Raw genomic sequence first — 22,302 nt, 5'->3', positions numbered from 1 at the left:
GATCGCGGGCGGAATCGCTGCGATTCTGCCCGCGATCAATACGCTGACATGTGAATGCAGCCTAATGAATTTGAATGATTAAATATTGACAAAATAAACCTAATGCTACTGGACATTAATTATTTCTACATATTTTTTTAAATCCATATATTTTATTTAATGTCTTTCTAGTATTTGCATTAAAACCTCATATCATGTAATGAAGCAGGAATGAACCAATAAAACACAACCAAACAGACAGTTTTCTTTTACTATTTATTGTTCAATGTTTAAATTTGTCAGCAAAGTGCTTGAAATAGTCTCTATAATAACGCCCTATCATCATACATTAAATATATAAAATTAAACCTCATCAACATAATAACTTATATACACCAATATGTAGAATTATTAAGTACAATAAAACTGTAGTGGACCTCATTAATGTGACTTTAACCCCCTCGCTGCCAAGGGCAGCCAAACCGCCACCCGGCCCCTAGGCCGGAGATGATTCGGTATTATCATTGTATATTTACAATTCTTTCATGGATAAATCATACAATACAATTGTGTATATCGTGAAATCACGAAAAGAAGAACCATTGTTTGTTTCAACAATGTATATTAAGTCACAGGTTCTAAATTCCTATTCACCCTGAGAGGAAAAAGGACACAGATTTTTTTATTTTTTTGTTTTTATTAATTTCTGGTTTTATATGAAAAAAATCCCCAAACTGTAAGCAAAGTATTAATTACATATCTGTTGATTTCAGTGATGAATCCCATTCAGTTGAATAGGGTGTGGATAAGTAATGCAACACAAAGACCTTCTTTTAATGCCTTAATAAGGTCCAAATAATGTACAGAAATGGTGGCTATCAAAACCTTCTGACTTTGTATGAAGCAAGTGCTTTTGAGATGCAAGTCAATGACTTCATCATTGTTGCGTCAAAAAAGAAAAAAAAAAAAAGAAATGAAAACTTATTGAGAAACAAAATATCATCAATTTAGGATTTTCTGTACAATTTCTAGGCAACATCTAGCTCTCCCCGTAGGGTAAAATGAGTTCATGCGTGGGCAAGAATTAAAGTGCTCCCAAATTGATTTTGAATCTGATTGGGTCTCTGATTTTTTTTGTGAGGGTGGCTTAAGAAATTTACAGTTATTTCCTCAGCATATGAATGCACAAATGAAAAAAAAGATATATTTGAGGCCAAGAACCCTCAAAGGTACATCATGGGCTTTTATCTAGCTAGGATCTCAGGGCTTCTTGTGACATCATAGCAGGTTAGGTACATTCAGGATGCATTGCTGCTCTAGGGTTGGTCCTAGTCACTAAGGAGCATCTGCACCATGATGGAAGTCTTTCAGGATTAACGAGGTGCACTATTCCTAGGAGAAGTGTCTTTGCCCTCATGGGCATTTGCACCCTTGTGAAAGTTTTTTTTAGCTCTGTCCCCTAATCACACAGATCGCAGTCAGTTAGGGTCCTTTTATAAGTGAGGGGCATAAAAAGCTGGAGCTCCATAAGACTGGGAGCCCAAAACAAATGGCGAGAGGACTGCAGCTGGCCCTGGAAGGAAGGGTATTTGAGCTGTACACATGAGCCCACTGGGTGCATGGGTTGCATAGCCAGGGTGTCCATGTATGCCTAATGGATTTCCCATTGGGGGGGAATGACTAATAGGACTCAGTCCTCCACCCATACCAGGCCCTCCAGACCCTCCCCCATGGTTGGAGCCTCCTGTAGGGGCACTGGTGTCGGCTCCAGGGTTTTGCTTCTTCCACTTTGTGCGTCGGTTCTGAAACCAAATTTTCACTTGGGTCTCAGTCAGGCTTAGCGACAAGGCAAGGTTTAGTCTCTCGCATACTGATAAGTACCTGGTGGACTTAAACTTGTTCTCTAGGGCCACCAACTGTTCATAGGTGAAAGCGGTGCGAGCTCTGCGGGGCTTACCAGACTTGGAGTCTGAGCCTGTTCGTTTTCTTTTGGGCTTGCCATGCTGCGCCTGCTGTTGGTTCTGAAGCCCTTGGTTCTTGCCAGTCTCTTGAGAGTTAGGGGATTTATTCTGACCCACAAGGCTTTCCTCTGTCTGTTGGGAGACTACACCCGGATCCCTGTCCATGGTTCCGGAAGCAGTGGAATTGCTGCTCTCTTCGCTGCAAAGTTCTTCATCTTCATCATCCTCCTCTTCTTCCTCCAGGTCACTGCCAGGGCTAGGGCTAAAATCTTGGTTTTGGCACTCCTCCCCAGCCTGCTGATACAGATCTGCATCTTCTGCAATAGAAAGAATTGAGATTAGAATCAGGCGTCACCTGCAGGCCTTCAAAGAAAACTTATCTCACTTTACCCTAATTTAAAGTTCTTGTAAAAAAAGGGAAAACATTTTTTTTACTTTCATGAATTTTCTACATTAAGGTAAAATACCTTCTTGTGTTTCTGCAGTTTGCTATGGGGGAAGGCACAGAAGAGTAGTCAGATTTTCTAGCAAGTTCAAAGGCACTTTGTAAATGAATACAAAAAAAAACACTGCAAGTCAGCATTTAAAATACATGATTTTTCTGTACTGTAATCAGCAAGATTCAGTTAGTGACAGGGTACCTTTAGGAGCGGGTGAGCAGGGGCCGAGCCAGGCTGCGTGTGTCTATAGACACACACAGCCTGGCTCGGGAGCAAGCTCACACGTCTGCCCCCATAGCAAGCAGTTTGCTACAGGGGCATACACAGAAGGGTAGTTACATTTTCTAGCAAGTTCAGAGGCGCATTTGCAAGTGAAATAAAAAAAGTCAGCATTTAAAAATCTTGATTTTTCTGTATTATTATGTCAGTAAAGTCAATATTTTTGCTTTTTTGTCTTTTTATATTTCATTTAAAAGCCATATACAAAACTACAGCTATTTGTTTTCCCCCCGATATCACAACATTTTCCATTTGGAGCTATTATCACTAGGGCTGCTGTTAGAAATCACGGGGCCCCGTACGGCCTACCTGGCAGGACCCCCCTCATGTATATATCAATACAATATTTATACTAAAAATACACTAAAATACTTATTATTATACGCAAACATAACAGAGAACCAGAGAACCTGTGTGAATTAACCCTTTTTAATTGTTTTTTACATTTTTGTTACATTAAAATAAAATTATCATTTTTTTTTTAAATGTTAAATTTTTTTATAATTTTAGTTTACTTTTTTAATTTAAGTTTATTTTTTTAAAAGGATTCATTAACAATGTTTAATTATTGTGTGTTGAATGTGATTGGTGCGCTTTTCAATAGTAGAAACTCTGAATAAATCATAAAAATTAAATTTTTAATTAAATTCAATAACAATGTTTAATTATTATTATCATTATTATATTCTTATTTGTTATTTTTCTACAGGACAGGGAAGCCTGCAGCCCTGCGGCACAGTCAAAGGGGGGGCACACGGGGAGGAGGGGGGGGGGGGAACGGGTGCAGGCAGAACAAGGAGGGGGATCAGCGTCCCCTGTGTATGTGTCTCTCCCTGCAGCAGCTGAAAGCTGGCAGGAGAGGGAGAAAATGGCTTTCAGCTGCTGCAGAGAGCCGCACAGGGCTTCCTTCTTTGATTGCAGCTCTGCCCGACCGCACCATTTCCCCATGCTGTTGGGGCCCCCCTGTGTGCCCAGGCCCCCTACAGAAGGACTGGTGGCCCCCCCCCCCTATCAGCGGCCCTGATTATCACTACAAATGATGCTCATTTATTAACCATTTCATGACCATATTCAATTTAGGTTTACAGAACTGAATCAGTTTAACCATTAATAAAGTCTTATACTGTAGGCTGTCTATTTGGATGTCATTTTCTATGTCAATCAAGGCTTTCTATGAGTAGCACAAATTCTATAAATATCGGTTTGCATTTATAGGTGTATAATTTAGCCAAAAGTAGTGGTAAATATATGTATCAAATATAATTTTATATTTTATATTTCCAAAATGCAGAGAATTACATGAGCGTCAGAGATTAACAGCTACTGCAAGCCACCTGTGTACTCTACACAAAGGGAATCAATTTCTTCCATATGTTTAGTAATTGGTAGCAATTGAATGCAAGTGATTTTAGTAGTGTGATTGAGACGATAAAATTCACCCAATAAGTTCTAACCTTAATGTAAAGAAATCATAAATGTTGGCTATTCAGCCTGAATGTATGATCAAAAATGTACAAGCAGACCTAGCTACATTGATAACTGCATACCAAAATTACTAGTAGACAGATTCAGGCAGCTAAAGTTATAAGCAGATCTTGACTTTTCTGTAAAAGCTTGACTTGCCTCCATCATCACCCACCAAGGCATTTCCATTCATCCGACAGGCTTCCCCCTACTCTGAAAGGCCAATAGGGGAGGCACAGAAGGGGGTATGAAAGGCAGGGGTCAACCTTGACTTCTACAGGAGAAGTCAAGATTAGCATATAACCTTGGCTGTCTATATCATCAACCTAAGGCTCTTCTTGACATTTTTCATCATCTTTTTAAACTGATAAATTTGTAGCAGGTTTACATGGAAGTGGACTGGAAACCGCTACATATACTCAGTGAAGCGACTGGCCTCCAATGATACACAGAGATGAAACAAATCCTTCTACATAAGTTATATCTGTTTATCTGCAACCTTTTCCCCTCTACAGGAGTTCAAAATGCACAGATCAAAGGCTAATTCTCAGCAGTAGAAGGCAGGGGGCGGGGATCTGATTTCACACACTGCACAGCTAGAGCACAGAGCTTCAGTGTAATTTGAACCCTAAGTGGAGGGAATGGACACACCCCCCTCTACTGAGCCTGATAGGGAATTTTACACAGCTGTCAATCACCTACTGTGCAGGGGAGGTGGTGGTGGTTGTGGTGGTGGTGGGGGGGGTGATTGGGCCATCATTCAGGATTCTATTGTGTCAACATAAACTATTAGTAGTGATTCATACAGATAGCAGAAAGGAAGAGAGATCAGAGAGAAACAACACTCGTTGCTTTGGATTGAGACAAGTACACACTGTAGAAGTGTATGATTTGTTCATTTTTTTCATGTTAGAGTTTTACAACCACTTTAAACTAATATTTTTTACTTTATTCATACTGCTGTATTATTGTATTATACATTCAATCAATGTTGTTTAATAATAAAGAAATAAAAAAATATAAAATAAAATAAAACAGAACAAAATAAAATAAAATGAATAAAAGATAAAAAAAGATAAAGGCAGCTACCACCATAAAATATCCATAAATTATGTCTTACTGCATCAAACAAAATTGATTAAATAATAGGATCTACTCTTTTTGAGAAGAGAAGGAAGTAAGGCAAGATTAAATGGGATTCATTCTTTTTCAATTTTTTTTTTTTTTTTACGTTATTTTTTTTATACATTCAACGGGCACTTCTATTTGTGGAATGGATGTATCCAACTTTCTCTGCTCTGATGATGATCAGGTTTAATAATGAGGAGTCATCTCCTTCTGTCCTTCAATGTGCCATAGCAAGGATTAATAGTGATCCTTGTTCTGGCCCAGCCATTAATACACTGATGGGCACAAAGGTTAAAAACCAAAACAGATCTGAAATCAGGAGTGTTAATGTGTCCTCTTTAAGTAAAGAAAAAAACATATACCAATGAAGGGCCTTAAAACTGAACTTCATCCTTCCCATCAGTTTTTACAGAGCTGTAAAGGCTCCTCTCCTGTACTAAAACTGGTTTCTACTGATTTCACTGCACACTGTGAACTTCTCACCGTGTGCATCGGAAGCTGCAGCAAGTAAGAAAAAGCCCATCTCATTTTCTGGATAGAGGACTTCCAGCATAGTCTAGCCCTTTCTTCCCCAGGTTGAATGTTCTGGGCCCAGCCCTTTCATTCACTGGGGTTATTATTATTTTTAATTAGGGAGGCTCAGTATTACATATGGGCATTGACGATGCCTGAATGTGGTCTCAATGTGAATGCCGTCCTAGGACAGTGATGGTGAACCTTGGCACCCCCGATGTTTTGGAACTACATTTCTCATGATGTTCATCTACACTACAGAGTGCATGAGCATCATGGGAAATGTAGTTCCAAAACATCTGGGGTGCGAAGGTTTGCCATCACTGTCCTAGGAACACCTGTTTCTCCAGATGGCCATTCTGTTATGGTATTTTGATATTTTGATAACTTCTACCTGTTGTAGAAGGACTCTTGAAAGGCAGGGTGCAGTGCGGTTTAAAGAAACCTATTAACAGCACCCTGATGGCCCCTCCCACCAGCCATCATCTGTCTGCATTACATAGAAAACCATAGAGATCTAGCAGGGGTGTCACTGGGTCACTAAAACAAGGTATGTAATGAAAGCAGAAAGGTTTTATTTAAGAATTTCATTAGCATGTTGATGATGGGGGAAGGGAGGTACCAGGGAAGGCAAAATAAACTTCACCTCTAAATGATCAATAGGTGAAATAAACTATTATTTAGTAACATAGTGCTCTCTGCACACCACTTTACAGAGGATGGAGAAATATTTACATTAATCCTGTCACTAAAAGAGATCATGATCTAATATCCCTATTGCAGTCATACACATGCAAAAGGTCTCAATTAACCTATCAGCATGCTCTTGAATTGTGAAAGGAAAACTGCGCATAGCGGAACCAAAGGCAAAAAAAGAGAAGTGCGTACACAATTTCTTTCTAGGTTTGACCAGGCATTGGTTGTTGGATAATTTACAAAGATATTTATTAACCTCTTTTTTTACTTTTCATTGCATTTTTCCCTTGACATTTCAAATTTGTTACAAATTGCTTTCTCATATACAATATGTTTATAGAGATAGAGAAGTCATTTTCACCAAGCACTCCACAAACAGTTTTTGCATGTATTTTTGCAAGTCTTCCCCAAAGCAGTCCCACAATAAAAAAAAGATCTTTTCCTGGGATGAGCAAATCATTCACAAATAAAGTCACATTCACAAATGACAGATTCTCCAAATTCACACTCCTCCAAATTTATGATTTTAGAATTATAATTTTATCAATCCCTGAATTGACCAAATCTCTACACTTTAGACCTGAATGAAAATCTTTAATTTAAAAATGTTTCCATCCTTCTGATTATAACTAACGGAACCAATTATTTCACATTTTTTAAAATTAATTTCTATTTAGATCTTTCTGATTTTTGTGAATTTAGACAAGCCTGAATGAATATATTTAGGTAAATAAAAAAAAATTGGAATTTTCCTTTTCTTCCAATTAGTTTGCTTATCCCTGATTTTAAGGCTCCATGAAGACTGGGCTTTAAATAACATCAGTTCCCTCAGCAGAAAAAAAATATAAATAGAGCGTTTTTGTACACCGTTTAGGCGAGTTTAGGGGAGTTTAGAGTTTTTTTCTGCCAGAAAGCTCCAATCAGAAAAGCAAACCAGAAGGATGACTGTAGTCATCCTAATGTGCATGGACACATAGGAAAACATTGAGCTGCTTCTACAGGCAAAATGCAAAACTCCTGCAGAAGCAGCGATTTTTAAGCCACTGTGCATAGATCCCTAATACTATTATGCTAATACTACTTTTATACAATACTAATACTAAAACCATCAACAGAGTTTAATTTGACAAGCAGACCTACCCCTGAACCAGTCAGAAATGTCCCATTGCACTATCTGTACCATTGCTGGAGAAACTCTTCTAGAATGTACAATGAACAAAGGTGCCAACTATGGGGTTGATTTACTAAAAGCAAATAGACTGTGCACTTTGCAAGTGCAGTTGCTCCAGAGCTTAGTAAATGAGATTAAGCTTCACTTTGCAAAAAATAACTAATCATATGGAAAAAAAATAGCATTACTGCTTGCACCTGATTGGATGATGAAAGTCAGCAGAGCTTACCCTCATTTACTAAGCTCTGGAGCATCTGCACTATAAAGTGCATAGTCTATTTCCCTTAACAAATACCCCCCCCCCCCCCAGTAAATCTAGAACCAATACCAACTGATGAAATGCCCTGCCTGTAATCTTTTCAACATTTTTGTATATATATATATATATATATATATATATATCTATATGTATAATCTATCTATCTATCTCTCTCTCTATATATATATATAGATATAGATATATAGATAGATATATCTATATATATATATGTGTGTGTGAATGTGGTCAGTTTAATGAATTACAATTGCTGTTTTAGTTGTAAATATACTGTATGTGTAAATGTGGGTAGCCATCTCTGAGGATTTATTTTTTGCTTAGACTCATAAAGAAACATTGAACAAAATAGCCCCCATGGGGTTGATTTACCAAAAGTGGAGAGTGCAAAATTTGGTACAGCTGTGCATATTGGCCAATCAGCTTCTAACTTCAGCTTTCTCAATTAAGCTTTGACAAAAAAAAAAAATAATCTGGAAACTGATTGGTTTCTACACAGAGCTGCACCAGATTTTGCACTCTCCAGTTTTCATGTGTATTAAAGTGTAAATGGTTTTATCTCGGCAGCTGTTCAGCAAGCATTCATATTGCACATATTTGAACTAAAGATAGCCACCAGAGGGAGAAGATATAAAGTTGTATATGAAAGACCATCATGGAAATAAGCCCTACCTAGCATGCACAAAGTGCTTCAAAATTATTTGTAGTTTAACTAATAACTGAAAATATGGATTTATTTTAAATGCACCATGCACCATACTTTCCTTCAACCTGTTGCTCTGCAGCTGCTGCGGAGCTAGAAGTCCCAACAGGCTGTGGAGCTACTAGGCCTAGCCCTTGTAGGGTCTGCTGGGACTTATGGTTCCATCCAGAACAGCCAAAGCATGACAAATGCATCAATCACAATTACCACTCTGACAGGCAAGCAAGAGTCAGTGATGAACTACAGTATATTTGTTTCCAAATTTCCTTCAGGGCCATAGCTCAGGCATCATACTGTGAGGACAGGTGTCTATAGGTTGTCACTCACCACTGTGACAATCTGTTACCTCTCTAATCATTTCTTACCAGGAACTTTCTCTATCTGAAATAGGTGTACGTTTAGTAAACTGAGATAAGCCGAGATCTGGATGATCACGGCTTGTCTCAGAGCATTGCAGGTTTAAAATACTGAGAAGAGTAGTGGAGAACATAGTCTTCTCTTCTCATCTCAGTACACAAACAGCTTGCATTCACTGCAATAGAAACGGCCAGTTTAGAAACACATGATGTCACCTGATCACTGTGCTTCTCTTTGAAGATCTTCTCTTCCTACTTCTCCAGCTCAGAGGTGGAGATAGCAGGAAGAAATAGGAGGTCTCTGCTGTGAATTTCCCAGTGCCCAAAAGTGAAAGTAAAAACTCTCCCTACTGCAGTGAAATATACATCAACAGCAGGTTAGAAACACATTAACTATACAATCACATATATATCTGTGTATATATATATATATATATATATATATATATATATATATATATATATATATATATATATATATATATATATATATATATACTGTATGTACTGGTGTGTATGTATGTATATATATATATATATATATTTTTTTTTTTATTTCAGGTACTTATATAGCACAGTCAATTTACACAGCGCTTTGCATATACATTGCACATTCACATCAGTCCCTGCCCTCAAGCAGCTTACATTCTAAGGTCCCTAATGCCTCGTACACATGTACCGATCGGCCGTCTTTTGTCCAGGGCTGTCCTGTCCGCTGAAAACTGCAAAAGACTGCACATGAATTTTGTCGGCCAACAACAGCCGACTGCAGAAGTGATGTCATGTGATGAATAACTTTCCGTGTGTTTTTTCTTTTCTGAGCATGCCCAGTCTTGCTAATCTGCTGTTTGTCGGCCGAATTCTGTACTGACTGGCGAACAATCGGCCGCTCTGGTGTTGGCCAACAAAAATTTTAATGCCTGCAGGACAGATTCTGTTCGGCCGAAAATGCGCTGTCGGCTGTCGAAAGCATCATACTAACAAGCATACAATCGGCCGATCGGTCGTCGGCCGAATATTTACGGCCGACGATCGGTACGTGTGTACGAGGCATCACTCACATACATACACAGCAGGGCCAATTTTTTATACAGGATCCAATTAACCTACCAGCATGTCTTTGGAGTGTGGGAGGAAACCAATCTGTCACGATTCAACCACGGCGACTAGCTAAACGAGACGTGATGAATCGTGACTGGGCAGTATAAGGGGATAACGGAAATAAAGAAAATTCCTACTAAAGGCTCGTACACACGTACCGATTGTCGCAGAAAAGATTCGGCAGACGACCGATCGGCCAAATGTAGGCTTGTTAGTATGATGCTTCCGACAGCCGACAGCGCACTTTCGGCCGAACAGAATCTGTCGTGCAAGCATTAAAATGTTTGTATGCCGACACCAGAACGGCCGATTGTTCGCCAGTCAGTACAGAATTCGGCCGACAGACAGCAGATTTGCAAGACTGGGCATGCTCATAAAAGAAAAAACACAGGGAAAGTTAACCATCACATGACATCACTTCTGCAGTCTGCGGACAAAATTCGTGTGCAGTCTTTTGCACTTTTCAGCGGACATGACAGCCCGGGGACAAAAGACGGCCGATCGTTCGGCCGACGATCGGTACGTGTGTACGGGGCTTAAGTAATTAGATTGGTTGCAATACTTTCACAGCCTGCACTGCCTTCGGTCACCACTAGAGGGAGACTCCAGTCCAATCCAGCTGGCTGACCACACACAGGCAGATACAAATCTTACATACAATCTGATGCACTCTAAGGGTTGGGGAGCAGTCTAGCAATTACCACACACTACTAGGATTCCTCCAGCTATCCTACAAGCCAGAACCCCTGTGTTGATCACTCTTCCCACTGTCCCCACACCCACACACCACAAACGATAGCCTGTGGTCTGGTGTACAATCTGCATGCAATCTGCCAACACACAGTGCAATTGCATACAGATTGGCATGTATGTATGTACTGTATGTATGTGTGTATATATATATATATATATATATATATATATATATATATATATATATGTGTGTGTGTGTGTGTATATATATATATTTATATACTGTATGTATATATACCGTGCATGTGTGTGTGTGTGTATATATATGTTTTCATGTGTCAGAACATGTCATTACGAGTTCTTTTAAACTTTAGTTTCACTTTTTAAACTTAGGGGCGGCTGTAATCTCACAAAATCTCGTGAGATTACAGGCAGTCCACCCAGTTATACACAGATCACGGCAGTTCTCAGAGAAAAAAATTCTCCTCTGATCACCCTGTGAGAAGTGAAGTTCTCCGCCTTCTAAACTGGGTGCCAGAGGAGATATTTTTTCTCTGAGAACTGCCGAGAATTGAAATGAGAGAAAACTTCTCAGTTTACTAAACGTACACCTTAAACCGTTGCAGGTTACACTGACTCCCCATAAACTGGATCGAAGTGGTTTCCTACGGGTATAAAACGGTTGTAGATGCACTTTCTGAGACTACAAAAAAGTTATATATATATTTTATCGGGAGGAATTGTCAGGCATGGCTCCAGTCTGACAATGAGATCTTCATACAGGACCCCCAAATACTAAAAGTATTCACCCACCAATCCAAATCATTTTTCTTTACCTTATATCAAATTATGATAATATTTTATTGGAAAGATAGAGAGTTATTGATTTGTTATGTTTAAACTTCAATAAAAACTATTGAAACATAAAAAAGAAAGAAAGAAAGAAAGAAAGAAAGAAATATAGGGAGAGAAAGGTAGAAATGTGTGTAAAAATGTTTTATTACCTTAATAAATTATATATATATATATATATATATATATATATATATATATATATATATATATATGTAAATATATAAAATGTAAATTAATAAAATTATATATATATATATATATATATATATATATATATATATATTATATATGTATATATATATATATATATATATATATATATATATATATATATATATATATATATATAATTTTATTAAGGTAATTTAGTTAACTGCAGAGATACTATATAAAAGATTTTTATTTACTACAGTATGTCTTTCTTGACTGGAAGAATAAATAATTTTGAAGTGAGATGCAAATATATTTAAAACAGTCTAGTTTTTTTATTTTTTTTTCTAATTATTTTAATTATTTCTTTAGCTAGTGTGACTACAGTTATATATTTAAAATAAAATGTATTTGTAATACATTATGATGAAATGATGATGATATAATAATAATAATAATAATAATAATAATAATAATAATATTAATAATAATAATAATAATAATAATATTTCTTACTAATATTGCCTTTATTATTATTATTATTATTATTATTATTATTATTATTATTATTATTAGTAGTAGTAGTATATCAAATAATACAATGCATGCAGTATACACGCAAATCAGCATTTTACTACACTATTTTATAAACAAACTTTCTTTGAAGGAATGGCATAATTGAACGGAATTCAAAAACTGAGACACCTCTAAAAAAAATTAATTTACACCATTCCAGTATGTGCTATGATGTATAAATCTTTGTCCAAACCAAAACAAAACTTAGCAAAAAATAAAAAATGGGGGCATGCAAAAGAATTAAAAATGAAAAAGAAAAAAAAAGAAAAACTATATAAATACATATAACAAAAACGGGCCACTGCAATGATATATGTACAGAGTTGTAGAAGGATTTTACACAAGGCTCAGCACACCTGTACAGCAGAGACCTACTGTGCAGTTAGCGAACGAAAATGTAATTCGTTATATATATATATAATTGACCTTTTACTCTTTTATTGTTTTTTTTTAGTAAGAATGTTATTTTTAAAGATTTATTTAATTTTAGCTATAGCCAGGAAAGTTCATTTTGCATGCATGTGTAAATAACCACAGTCATCTGCATTTTTCTTCACGGAATAGAACTATGTACTAACAAATAAGTTCGCTCATCTCGTGCTAACACAAAAAAAAAAAAAAAAAAACATACAAAATTAAAATACAAAAATAAAGCTTAGACTTTACCAACAAGCACATAAAAATCTGACATTTTGGAGGGGTGTCCCAGCAGCGCAGAGTGTTGCAGAGCTCCTGTTCTCTTCTATCAGTCAGCCGATGTCCAGGGGGGACAGGAGAGGACAGTTTCTGGGAGTTGTATATAGAATGCAGTCAGGTAACAGATCAATCTACATACATGAACTGTACAGATCTTCTGGCCTGGGTCAGTCGGCTCCTGTCCAGTTCAGTCTGTACAATAAAACCCCAAACAGGAGAAGAGAGTTTTATTGTACATCTAGCCAGCAGGCAATCAATGGAAGTCTTGCATGAGTGATCAGTCAGGGAAAACACGTGTACACATCTGTATGGCTGGGAGGGACACCACAGCTGGGGGGACCTTATAATCAACAAGTCCCCAATGTCCTCTGAAAGTCCTATCTATCTATCTATCTATCTATCTATCTATCTATCTATCTATCTATCTATCTATCTATCTATCTATCTATCTATCTATCTATCTATCTATCTATCTATCTATCTATCTATCTATCTATCTATCTATCTATCTATCTATCTATCTATCTATCTATCTATCTGTGCATAAATGCTGTATTTGTTTTCCTACAAATAGCTGAATATCTGCCTAAATATTGACAGACAACTTATAAATGTACACTTGCTCAATTTTCTATTCCATTCATTATACATTCTTTTTTGGTCTGGGATATCTAATATTTTTTTTTTTTTTTAAGTCATTTTATTTTCTTATTTAGAATTGTTAACATCAAAGTTTAAATGTAAAACAAATATAAAAGAATTCAAGAAGCACACAGATTGTGGCAGAATTAACTAATATTAAAATTTGCAATGCGGAAATTAAAAAGGATTCTGAAATAAAAAAAACTCCGTTGTCTTCTCCATTTCTGAAAGGATATCATCACAGGAGACACAAATATGTTTAAACAAATACTATTACCTGATCCTCTTCTCAAAATGTATTCATTGAATTAAAGCTACAATAACGTTCGCTGTAATCTGAGATTGAATTAAATATGTATTATTATTGATATTATTATTAATATTATTATGAATAATAATAATAATAATAATAATAATAATAATAATAATAATAATGATAATATTATTATTATTATTATTATTATTATTAATAATAATAATAATAATAATAATAATAATAATAATAACATATATTAATAATTATTACTACTACTACTACTATTACTCCTACTTCCAATAATATTATTAAAGTTATATAAAAAATTCTCCCCAAAAATATTATAAATGTTGATAAGTTTGTATGTATGACTGTATTTAATAAATAAATGAATAATAATAATAATTATTATTACTACCACCACTACTACTACTATTACTACTACTACCACACACTACAACTACTACTTTTGCTGATACTACTACTACTATCAATGATAATAATGATATTAATAATATTATATCAAAAATTCTACCTAAAATATCAGAATTTTTTATATTTAAAAAAGTGTGTATATGTGTGTGTGTGTGTGTGTGTAGGTGTGTGTGTGTGTGTGTGTGTGTGAGAGAGAGAGAAAGACTGTATTTAGTAAAATGTGGTATTAAAAAATAATAATAATATTTATTATTACTATTATTATTATAATACAAAGAAACAATTATTTGAGTTCATATTTGCATATTTAACTGCTTAATTTGCACAGAAATTTAGCAGGCAATACAATGTTTAGTTAACACATTTACCACTATTATTAAAAAATAAATAAAAATAAAGAAAGAAAGAAAGAAAGAAAGAAAGAAAGAAAGAAAGAAAGAAAGAAAGAAAGAAAGAAAGAAAGAAAATATAAAATATATAACCTGGCAGTCATTTCCCTCCCCCGGCCAATGCAGTGAGCTTATGATGTTATTATGATGTCCCTCTATATAAAATATATGGAGAGTATAGTTGGAATATTGTGATATTATATGAACTCAGAAATGCAATCTGCTCCCTCTGTGGCGATCAATAGGCGCCCTAATAAGTGTAATAGGTTTTAATCGAGTAATTATCCGAATTTTGACCTATAATTTAGACGTTAGGAGAGAGTTTGCAAGCTGCCTGAAAGAGATATGCACAATTCGATAATAGAATATCGATCGGGGCACTCGGGGGCTCTTCCCCCCATTATCGGCCTCTCTGCTGCTGCTAAGCACATTCTCCCTTCAGTGAAATCGAAGGATTTTAATTGTTTTTCCTGAGATAACCGCCGTTTTCTCACAATTAGTCTGATTTGTCCTAAAAAAGGAAAAAAAGAAGCCGAATTGAATGTGTCGCCCCAAGACAGAGGCAAGGTGTCCTGTGGATGGTATAAGTAGGCTTTAACCCCTTTGCTGACAGCTGATGGGCAAGAACAGGGAGGCAGACAACCCAAAAGGCAAGGGTCACCCAACAACTGCCAACCTGTGTCTCTCCAGCTGATGGAGAACAACAAGTTCCAGCATGTCTTAAGTAAGGGCGTTCTAGCAGCAACAAGATAAAATAATTTTTTTTTCTCAATACTGTACTACTGTACCGTATATTGCTATACAGGATAGACTATATATATATATATATATATATATATATATATATATATATATATATAAAAAATCAAATGTTAGGATTTGTAAAGAAAGTTAAACACGGTACAGCAGTACAGTACAGTATAAAAAAACTATAGGATATATATATATATATATATATATATATATATATATATATAGATAGATATATATATAGATATATATATATATGTATATAATTTTTCTAAAAAAAAAATTACAGTGGCATTTTTATCATTATCATTTATTTATATCATACTAAGACATATTTAATTAGTTTATATTATTTTTTCAGAGCAACAAATTAATTAATTTCCAGTTCATTTAAAGCAGAAGGAATGTGTTTCTGAAAAATGTGCAGACATCAACAAGTTATAAATGCAAACATTATATTTTATGTAACCCTACCAGTGAAATATTTTAAACAAAATTCATTGACAGCTGATAGATGGTAAAGTAACTATGTAACTATTTTCTAGAGTACAAGAGTTATATATCTGATTATCAGAAAGGTGAAAAACTTACTTAGAACATCGGAGGATTTTTTGCAGGTGTCAAAGTCTTCAATGAAGGGTTTCTGGTCGGTGCCAGGCTCCTCCAGCTTGTCCTCTGCCCTCATGATGTAGTCGGTGCTGGGCTTGTAGACCATATTGCAATGTCTCTGCTTACTGTTGAATTTATTAGGGTCCAGGATGTCCAGAACTGAGAATGAAGTGGTTCTGTGGACTGCTGGAGGTGCTGCTACCAAACCCTCTTGACCAGGAGTGTTGCCACTCTGACTGTCCCCTTGCCTGTCCCTTGGGCAGCCATAGACTGGGAGCTCGTTGGCTGAGAGTCTTTGGTCACTGTGGGTGTCCATGATGTCCCCGTGCAGGCTGCAGGAAACTGCTTCCACCACCACCGCTGGCTGTGCTTGAGGCATGGAGATGTCCACCTGAGCCTTATCCCTGTTCATTGCTTGGTCACTAATCTATAGGAGAATTCTGGTCCAGTAGGCTTCAAATACCTAAAAGCTCCACAAGAGAGTCATAGCACTATCTTCCCAGAGCTCCCAGTTAGATGTGGATCTTGCAGTCTGGTGCTCCTCTAAGTTTTGTGGCCCCTTGGACCTTTTTTTTTTTCTTGCACCCTTGGACCTTTTTTGATCCTGTTGACACCCTTGGACCTTTTTTGATCCTGTTGATATCTTCAAGTTTAGAGGACGACTCAGACTACCTTCGGACTTTTGTCCTGAGAACTTTGTGACTGAGCTCTCAGTTCTTACTCTTGGACCCACTGCCTTCTGAACCCTTTTGGTCTGCTGGTACAAAAACCTGACAGTCCTCTTGGTCTTCTCAGTTCCAGAAGCACATTGAGCTCTGTGAGTTCCTCCAAATGTTAAAAGTCAATGTACTGGTCCCAAGTCTTGGCACACTTTTGCTCCAAGTGTTGCGAGTCTAAGAAGTGAGACCCAGTCCAGTATGGACTTCACTCAGCGCAGTCTTCCTGTGTCCTGTGTTGAGTGTTTCTGACAACCTTGGTCCAGGTTTGGTGAAGGATCAGCAGATAAAATTGATAACTGATAAAAGTTGTTGCCTTTTCTTTCTGGTCCCTCAACCTGGCCAAGATGCTGCTTTTGCTTCTGTTGTCAACCTGCTGAAGATGCTGCCTTTGCATTTGGTGTCCCAACCTGCTGAAGAAGCTGTTGGTGGTGTCAGTGTCCAGTGAAGTGGTGTGATGTGTGCAGTGTGAAGAAGCTGAGCAGTGTCCTCTCCTCCATATGGTGGGAGAGCAGTGTGATGAGTGTGGAGAGGAGGGAGCTCTATGATGCTGTGTTGGTACCCTGAGCTCCTCTCCCAGCATCACATCTCCATTCATCTGTGCAGCATCTAAATAGCCTTATTTGGGAAAGTGGGAGGTGATGGGATTTCTTTTAAATAATTGCGGGATCAATAGCAGGAACTTATATACAAAATGAGACCATCAGATCAGATAGGCTAAGCCTTGGCTAGGACTGACTAAATGGATTATAACAGTTAGTATAGCGAAATTCGCGTTTTGACAGTCGGGAGAAATACGAGGCTGAGGCACCGAGAGACTTATGACTCTCCCAGCACAATATACAACTGCACATAATTATGGTGCGCCGGGAAATGCCGTTTATTATGGGGGTGGGGGAGCTGCAAGGTGCATTTCTCAGGAAAATAAAAAATCAACATGTTCTGTTTTCATAAATAAAGCTCGGGTCATTTATTAACGGAGTGGTGCTGTTTACTGCAGAAAAATGGCATTGTGGAGGTGATATGATAGAGATGAACACAGGGTAGTATGGGGGGTAATAGAGAGTATGTCACTATGTACAATATCATTCTATACATGCTTACTACATTTATGTATTATTAAATATTGATTTCACTATATATATATATATGTGCGTGTGTGTGTGTGTGTGTATAGAATCATCTATCAATCTATCTATCTATATATATATATATATATATATATAGTTAGTTAGTTAGTTGCATACAGTTATATCCAAATTTATCTATCTATCTATCTATCTATCTATCTATCTATCTATCTATCTATCTATCTATCTATCTATCTATCTATCTATCTATCTATCTATCTATCTATCTATCTATCTATCTATCTATCTATCTATCTATCTATCTATCTATCTATCTATCTATCTATCTATCTATCTATCTATCTATCTATCTATCTATCTATCTATCTATCTATCTATCTATCTCTGTCTGTCTATCCTTCTTTCTCTCTTTTGCTTTCTCCCTGTTCTTTTCTTTATCTTTGTTCTACTCCCTGTCTTTCTATCTTCATTTTCCTTATCTCTGTCACTCTGTACTTCTTTCTGTCTCTGTTTTTCTGTCTACCCTTTTGCCTCCCTCTCTCTTTCATCCTTTACTTATCTCACTCTCTTTCCTTTTACTTCGCTCTCCCTCTCTTTCTATTTATTTCTCTTTCTTTCTTTTTACCCCCCCCCCCCCTTTCCTTTTTCTTCCCTATCTCTTCTTTTACTTCACTTACTCTCTCCAATTAGTTCTCTCTCTCCTCTTTTCCATTTATGGTACTTCTCTCTCTCTCTCTCTCCCTCTCCCTCTCACTCTCTCTCTCTCTCTCTCTCTCTCTCCCTCTCTTTACTTCCCTCTCTGTCTTCTTTTACTTCTCATTTTACCCCTCTCTCTCTGTCTTTTTTTGTTTCTCCCTCCTCTTTTCCTTATTTCTGTTACTTTTTGTACCTTTCTCTCTCTCTCTCCTTCCAATTCCTGTGTACTTTTACTTCTCGTCTCTCTTTCTCCTTTTACTTCCCTTTTTTGTTACTTCTTTCCTTCTCTCCTTTTTTTCTTATCTCTTTAAACTGTAACAAGAAAACCTGCAGACAAGAGGAGCTGTTACCCATAGTATAGGTTTGGATGGCCAATTGCCCCCTCTTTTTTTCTTAGATTTCGGTGTGGAAGCTTTTGAAAATCAAGCCCTGTAAAATAATCCCTCTTTTTGTTTATCATCTGACTACCTACTACTATTATTACCGCATTTATCTATCCCTTATTATATGTGTGTATTTGTTGTGTATGCATGTTTGTATGTATGTATGTAAGTATGTATTTGTTTCATGTGTACAAGTTTGTATGTATGTGTGTTAAGTGTGTACATTTGCATGTATGTGTGTTGTGTATGCATATTTGTATGTATGTCTGTGTGTGCATGTTTGTATGTATTTGTGTTGTGTCTGGATGTTTGTATGTATGTGTGTTGTGTATGGATGTTTTTATGTATGTATGTGTGTTGTGTATGCATGTTTGTATGTATGTCTGCGTGTGTATGTTTGTATGTATGTATGTGTGTTGTGTGTTGTGTCTGGATGTTTGTATGTATGTGTGTTGTATATGGATGTTTGTATGTATGTGTGTTGTATATGGATGTTTGTATGTATGTGTGTTGTGTATTGTGTATGGATGTTTGTATGTATGTGTGTTGTGTATGGATGTTTGTATGTATGTGTGTTGTAAATGGATGTTTGTATGTATGTGTGTTGTGTCTGGATGTTTGTATGTATGTGTGTTGTATATGGATGTTTGTATGTATGTGTGTTGTGTATTGTGTATGGATGTTTGTATGTATGTGTGTTGTGTATGGATGTTTGTATGTATGTGTGTTGTAAATGGATGTTTGTATGTATGTGTGTTGTGTGTTGTGTCTGAATGTATGTATGTATGTATGTATATATGTATGTATGTATGTTGTGTGTTGTGTATGGATGTTTGTATGTATGTGTGTTGTATATGGATGTTTGTATGTATGTGTGTTGTGTCTGAATGTATGTATGTATGTATGTATGTATGTATGTATGTTGTGTGTTGTGTATGGATGTTTGTATGTATGTGTGTTGTATATGGATGTTTGTATGTATGTGTGTTGTGTATGGATGTTTGTATGTATGTGTGTTGTATATGGATGTTTGTATGTATGTGTGTTGTGTATGGATGTTTGTATGTATGTGTGTTAAGTGTGCATATTTCTGTGTATGTGTGTATGTATGTTGCATGTATGTAAGCGTGCATGTGTGTTGCATGTTTGTATGTTCAGCCACGTTCTTCCTATGCATATATCCATAGCTGGTCACACACACACATATGGTAGCAGTGATACTGACAGATCTCCTGGGCTTCTCCCCTGCTGACACTGACACAGGGGCGGCTGTGTGTGTAATTATCGGAGGCAATGATCCTTTGGAAAGCAGAAATTAAAAGTTGTGAGGAATAATGATGTAAAACAATCAGAGTCAGTTTGGCAGGGGTGGGTCCCGATGAAGGAGATGAGGGAGAGGGGTGACCCCCGGGAATTGTCCCTCTCACACTGACTGCTGCTGGAATATTCATGTGTGCTGCAGATCGCAATCATTCCCCAGCACGCCGAGCATTCCATCTAGGAATCCTTTATTACATTTTATCTCTGCATTATAAATCACTTATAAAGGGGGGTCTGATAGGGGCTCTCTAGGATTATGTCCAGGCAATGACTTTCCCTTATGATGGCACCCACTTACAAAGTGTCACATTTGGTTCAGTCATCTCATTTGGCTGCTTGTAAATGAATGGATATGTGCAGATTGCGTTCCCTCCCTGGACACCCTCCCTGGGCTCCCTGTGTACTGGGGAGAGCAATGTACTAAAACCTGGAGGAAATTAAAGTGCAAAATCTATTGTGTGAGTATAATCCAAGGTCACTGCAGTGTGATATGGAATCCCAGAGATTTCCGAAAGTATTATAATAATACATGATATAATACAATGATACATGATATAATGTAAATATTTGTTTAGGGCTAAGAGATAAATATCTAACACAATTTATTCCTCTCTCTATCATTCCCCATTATCTATCTATTTATCTATATCCTGTACATATACGTAACAAATATAAATGATGGTATTTTGTATACTATATAAAAAAATATATACTGTATAAAGGGGTTGATTTGCTAAAACTGGAGAGTGCAAACTGGTGCAGCTGTGGAAGGTAGCCAATCAGCTTCTAACTTCAGCTTGTTCAATTAAGCTTTGACAAAAAAAAAAAGAAAAAACTAGGAAACTGATTGGTTTCTTTTCAGAGCTGCACCAGATTTTGCACTCTCTTGTTTTAGTAAATCAACCCCAAAGTATATGATAAATAGCATAGAGGAACTGTTTTTGATATTCAGAATGATTAGAAACATGTTCATCCTAATTTATTTGATTGCTTTACAGAACTTTAGAATATATAGATATAAAAATATATAAACACATACACATTTGTTACTCATTATACAAATAAAGTCTATCTATCTAGAAATATATATATATCATATATATTATCCTATAATATATAATATGTATATTATATAAATACATATATATATTTAGATAATATATATTATGTATAAGCTGCTGTGTCTTTTTCTTTTTATATATATTAACAGATAGATAGATAGATAGATCAATAGATAGATAGATAGATTTGGATATAACTGTATGCAACTAACTAACTATATATATATATATATATATATATATATATATATATATATATATATATATATATATATATATATATATATATATATATATATATATATCCTGTGTGTCTATATATATGATATATATATATAGATATATATATATATATATATATATATCATAGTATATAGACACACAGGATATATATATATATATATAAATATATATATATATATATATATATATATATATATAGTTAGTTGCATACAGTTATATCCAAATCTATCTATCTATCTATCTATCTATCTATCTATCTATCTATCTATCTATCTATCTATCTATCTATCTATCTATCTATCTATCTATCTATCTATCTATCTATCTATCTATCTATCTATCTATCTATCTATCTATCTATCTATCTATCTATCTGTTAATATATATAAAAGAAAAAGACACAGCAGCTTTCTTTAGAGGCCAGGCGATGTAAAGATGTTCTATGGCTTCTAATCACAATTGATTGTCAATTAAAGGCTCATTTGCGCAATCTTCATCCATCTGCCATCTCTGGTTATGTGCTGAGCTGAGGCTGGCTCTGAGGACTGTCTGTGGGATGACTTGTGACAGCTAATATCTCTCTTATCCTGGTAGATGAGAGCTCCTTCCTGCTGAACACAGAGCCCTCTGCTTTTCATTCCTTCCCCAGATAAATCTGCATTTCCTGCTCTGCTTA

General features: G+C 36.1%; 1 protein-coding gene across 1 annotated transcript; it reads right to left on the bottom strand.

Annotated features, from left to right (window-relative positions):
- Positions 1 to 317: 317 nt before the first annotated feature.
- Positions 318 to 16,856, bottom strand: NKX1-1 (NK1 homeobox 1). Its single transcript, XM_082253994.1, has 3 exons — positions 16,739 to 16,856; positions 16,099 to 16,682; positions 318 to 2,257 (listed from the first exon to the last, which is right to left on the bottom strand). Exons 2-3 carry the CDS (start codon positions 16,526 to 16,528, stop codon positions 1,473 to 1,475), a joined length of 1,215 nt encoding a protein of 404 aa, XP_082110120.1. The 5' UTR covers positions 16,529 to 16,682; positions 16,739 to 16,856; the 3' UTR covers positions 318 to 1,472.
- Positions 16,857 to 22,302: the final 5,446 nt, after the last annotated feature.

The sequence above is a fragment of the Pelophylax lessonae genome (assembly GCF_965119305.1).
Source record: "Pelophylax lessonae genome assembly, chromosome: 1".
NCBI lineage: Eukaryota > Metazoa > Chordata > Amphibia > Anura > Ranidae > Pelophylax > Pelophylax lessonae.
The sequence above is the reverse complement of the archived record's forward strand: the minus strand, read 5'-3'. Positions and strand labels throughout refer to the sequence as shown.

Bases quoted from the DNA above. Each gene is read 5' to 3' on its own strand.
- NKX1-1 (XM_082253994.1), bottom strand. From the start codon at position 16,528: ATGAACAGGGATAAGGCTCAGGTGGACATCTCCATGCCTCAAGCACAG. The intron at 2,258-16,098 runs GTAAGTTTTTCA...TTTCTATTGCAG, and splicing joins AAAATCCTCCGATGTTCTAA to AAGATGCAGATCTGTATCAG.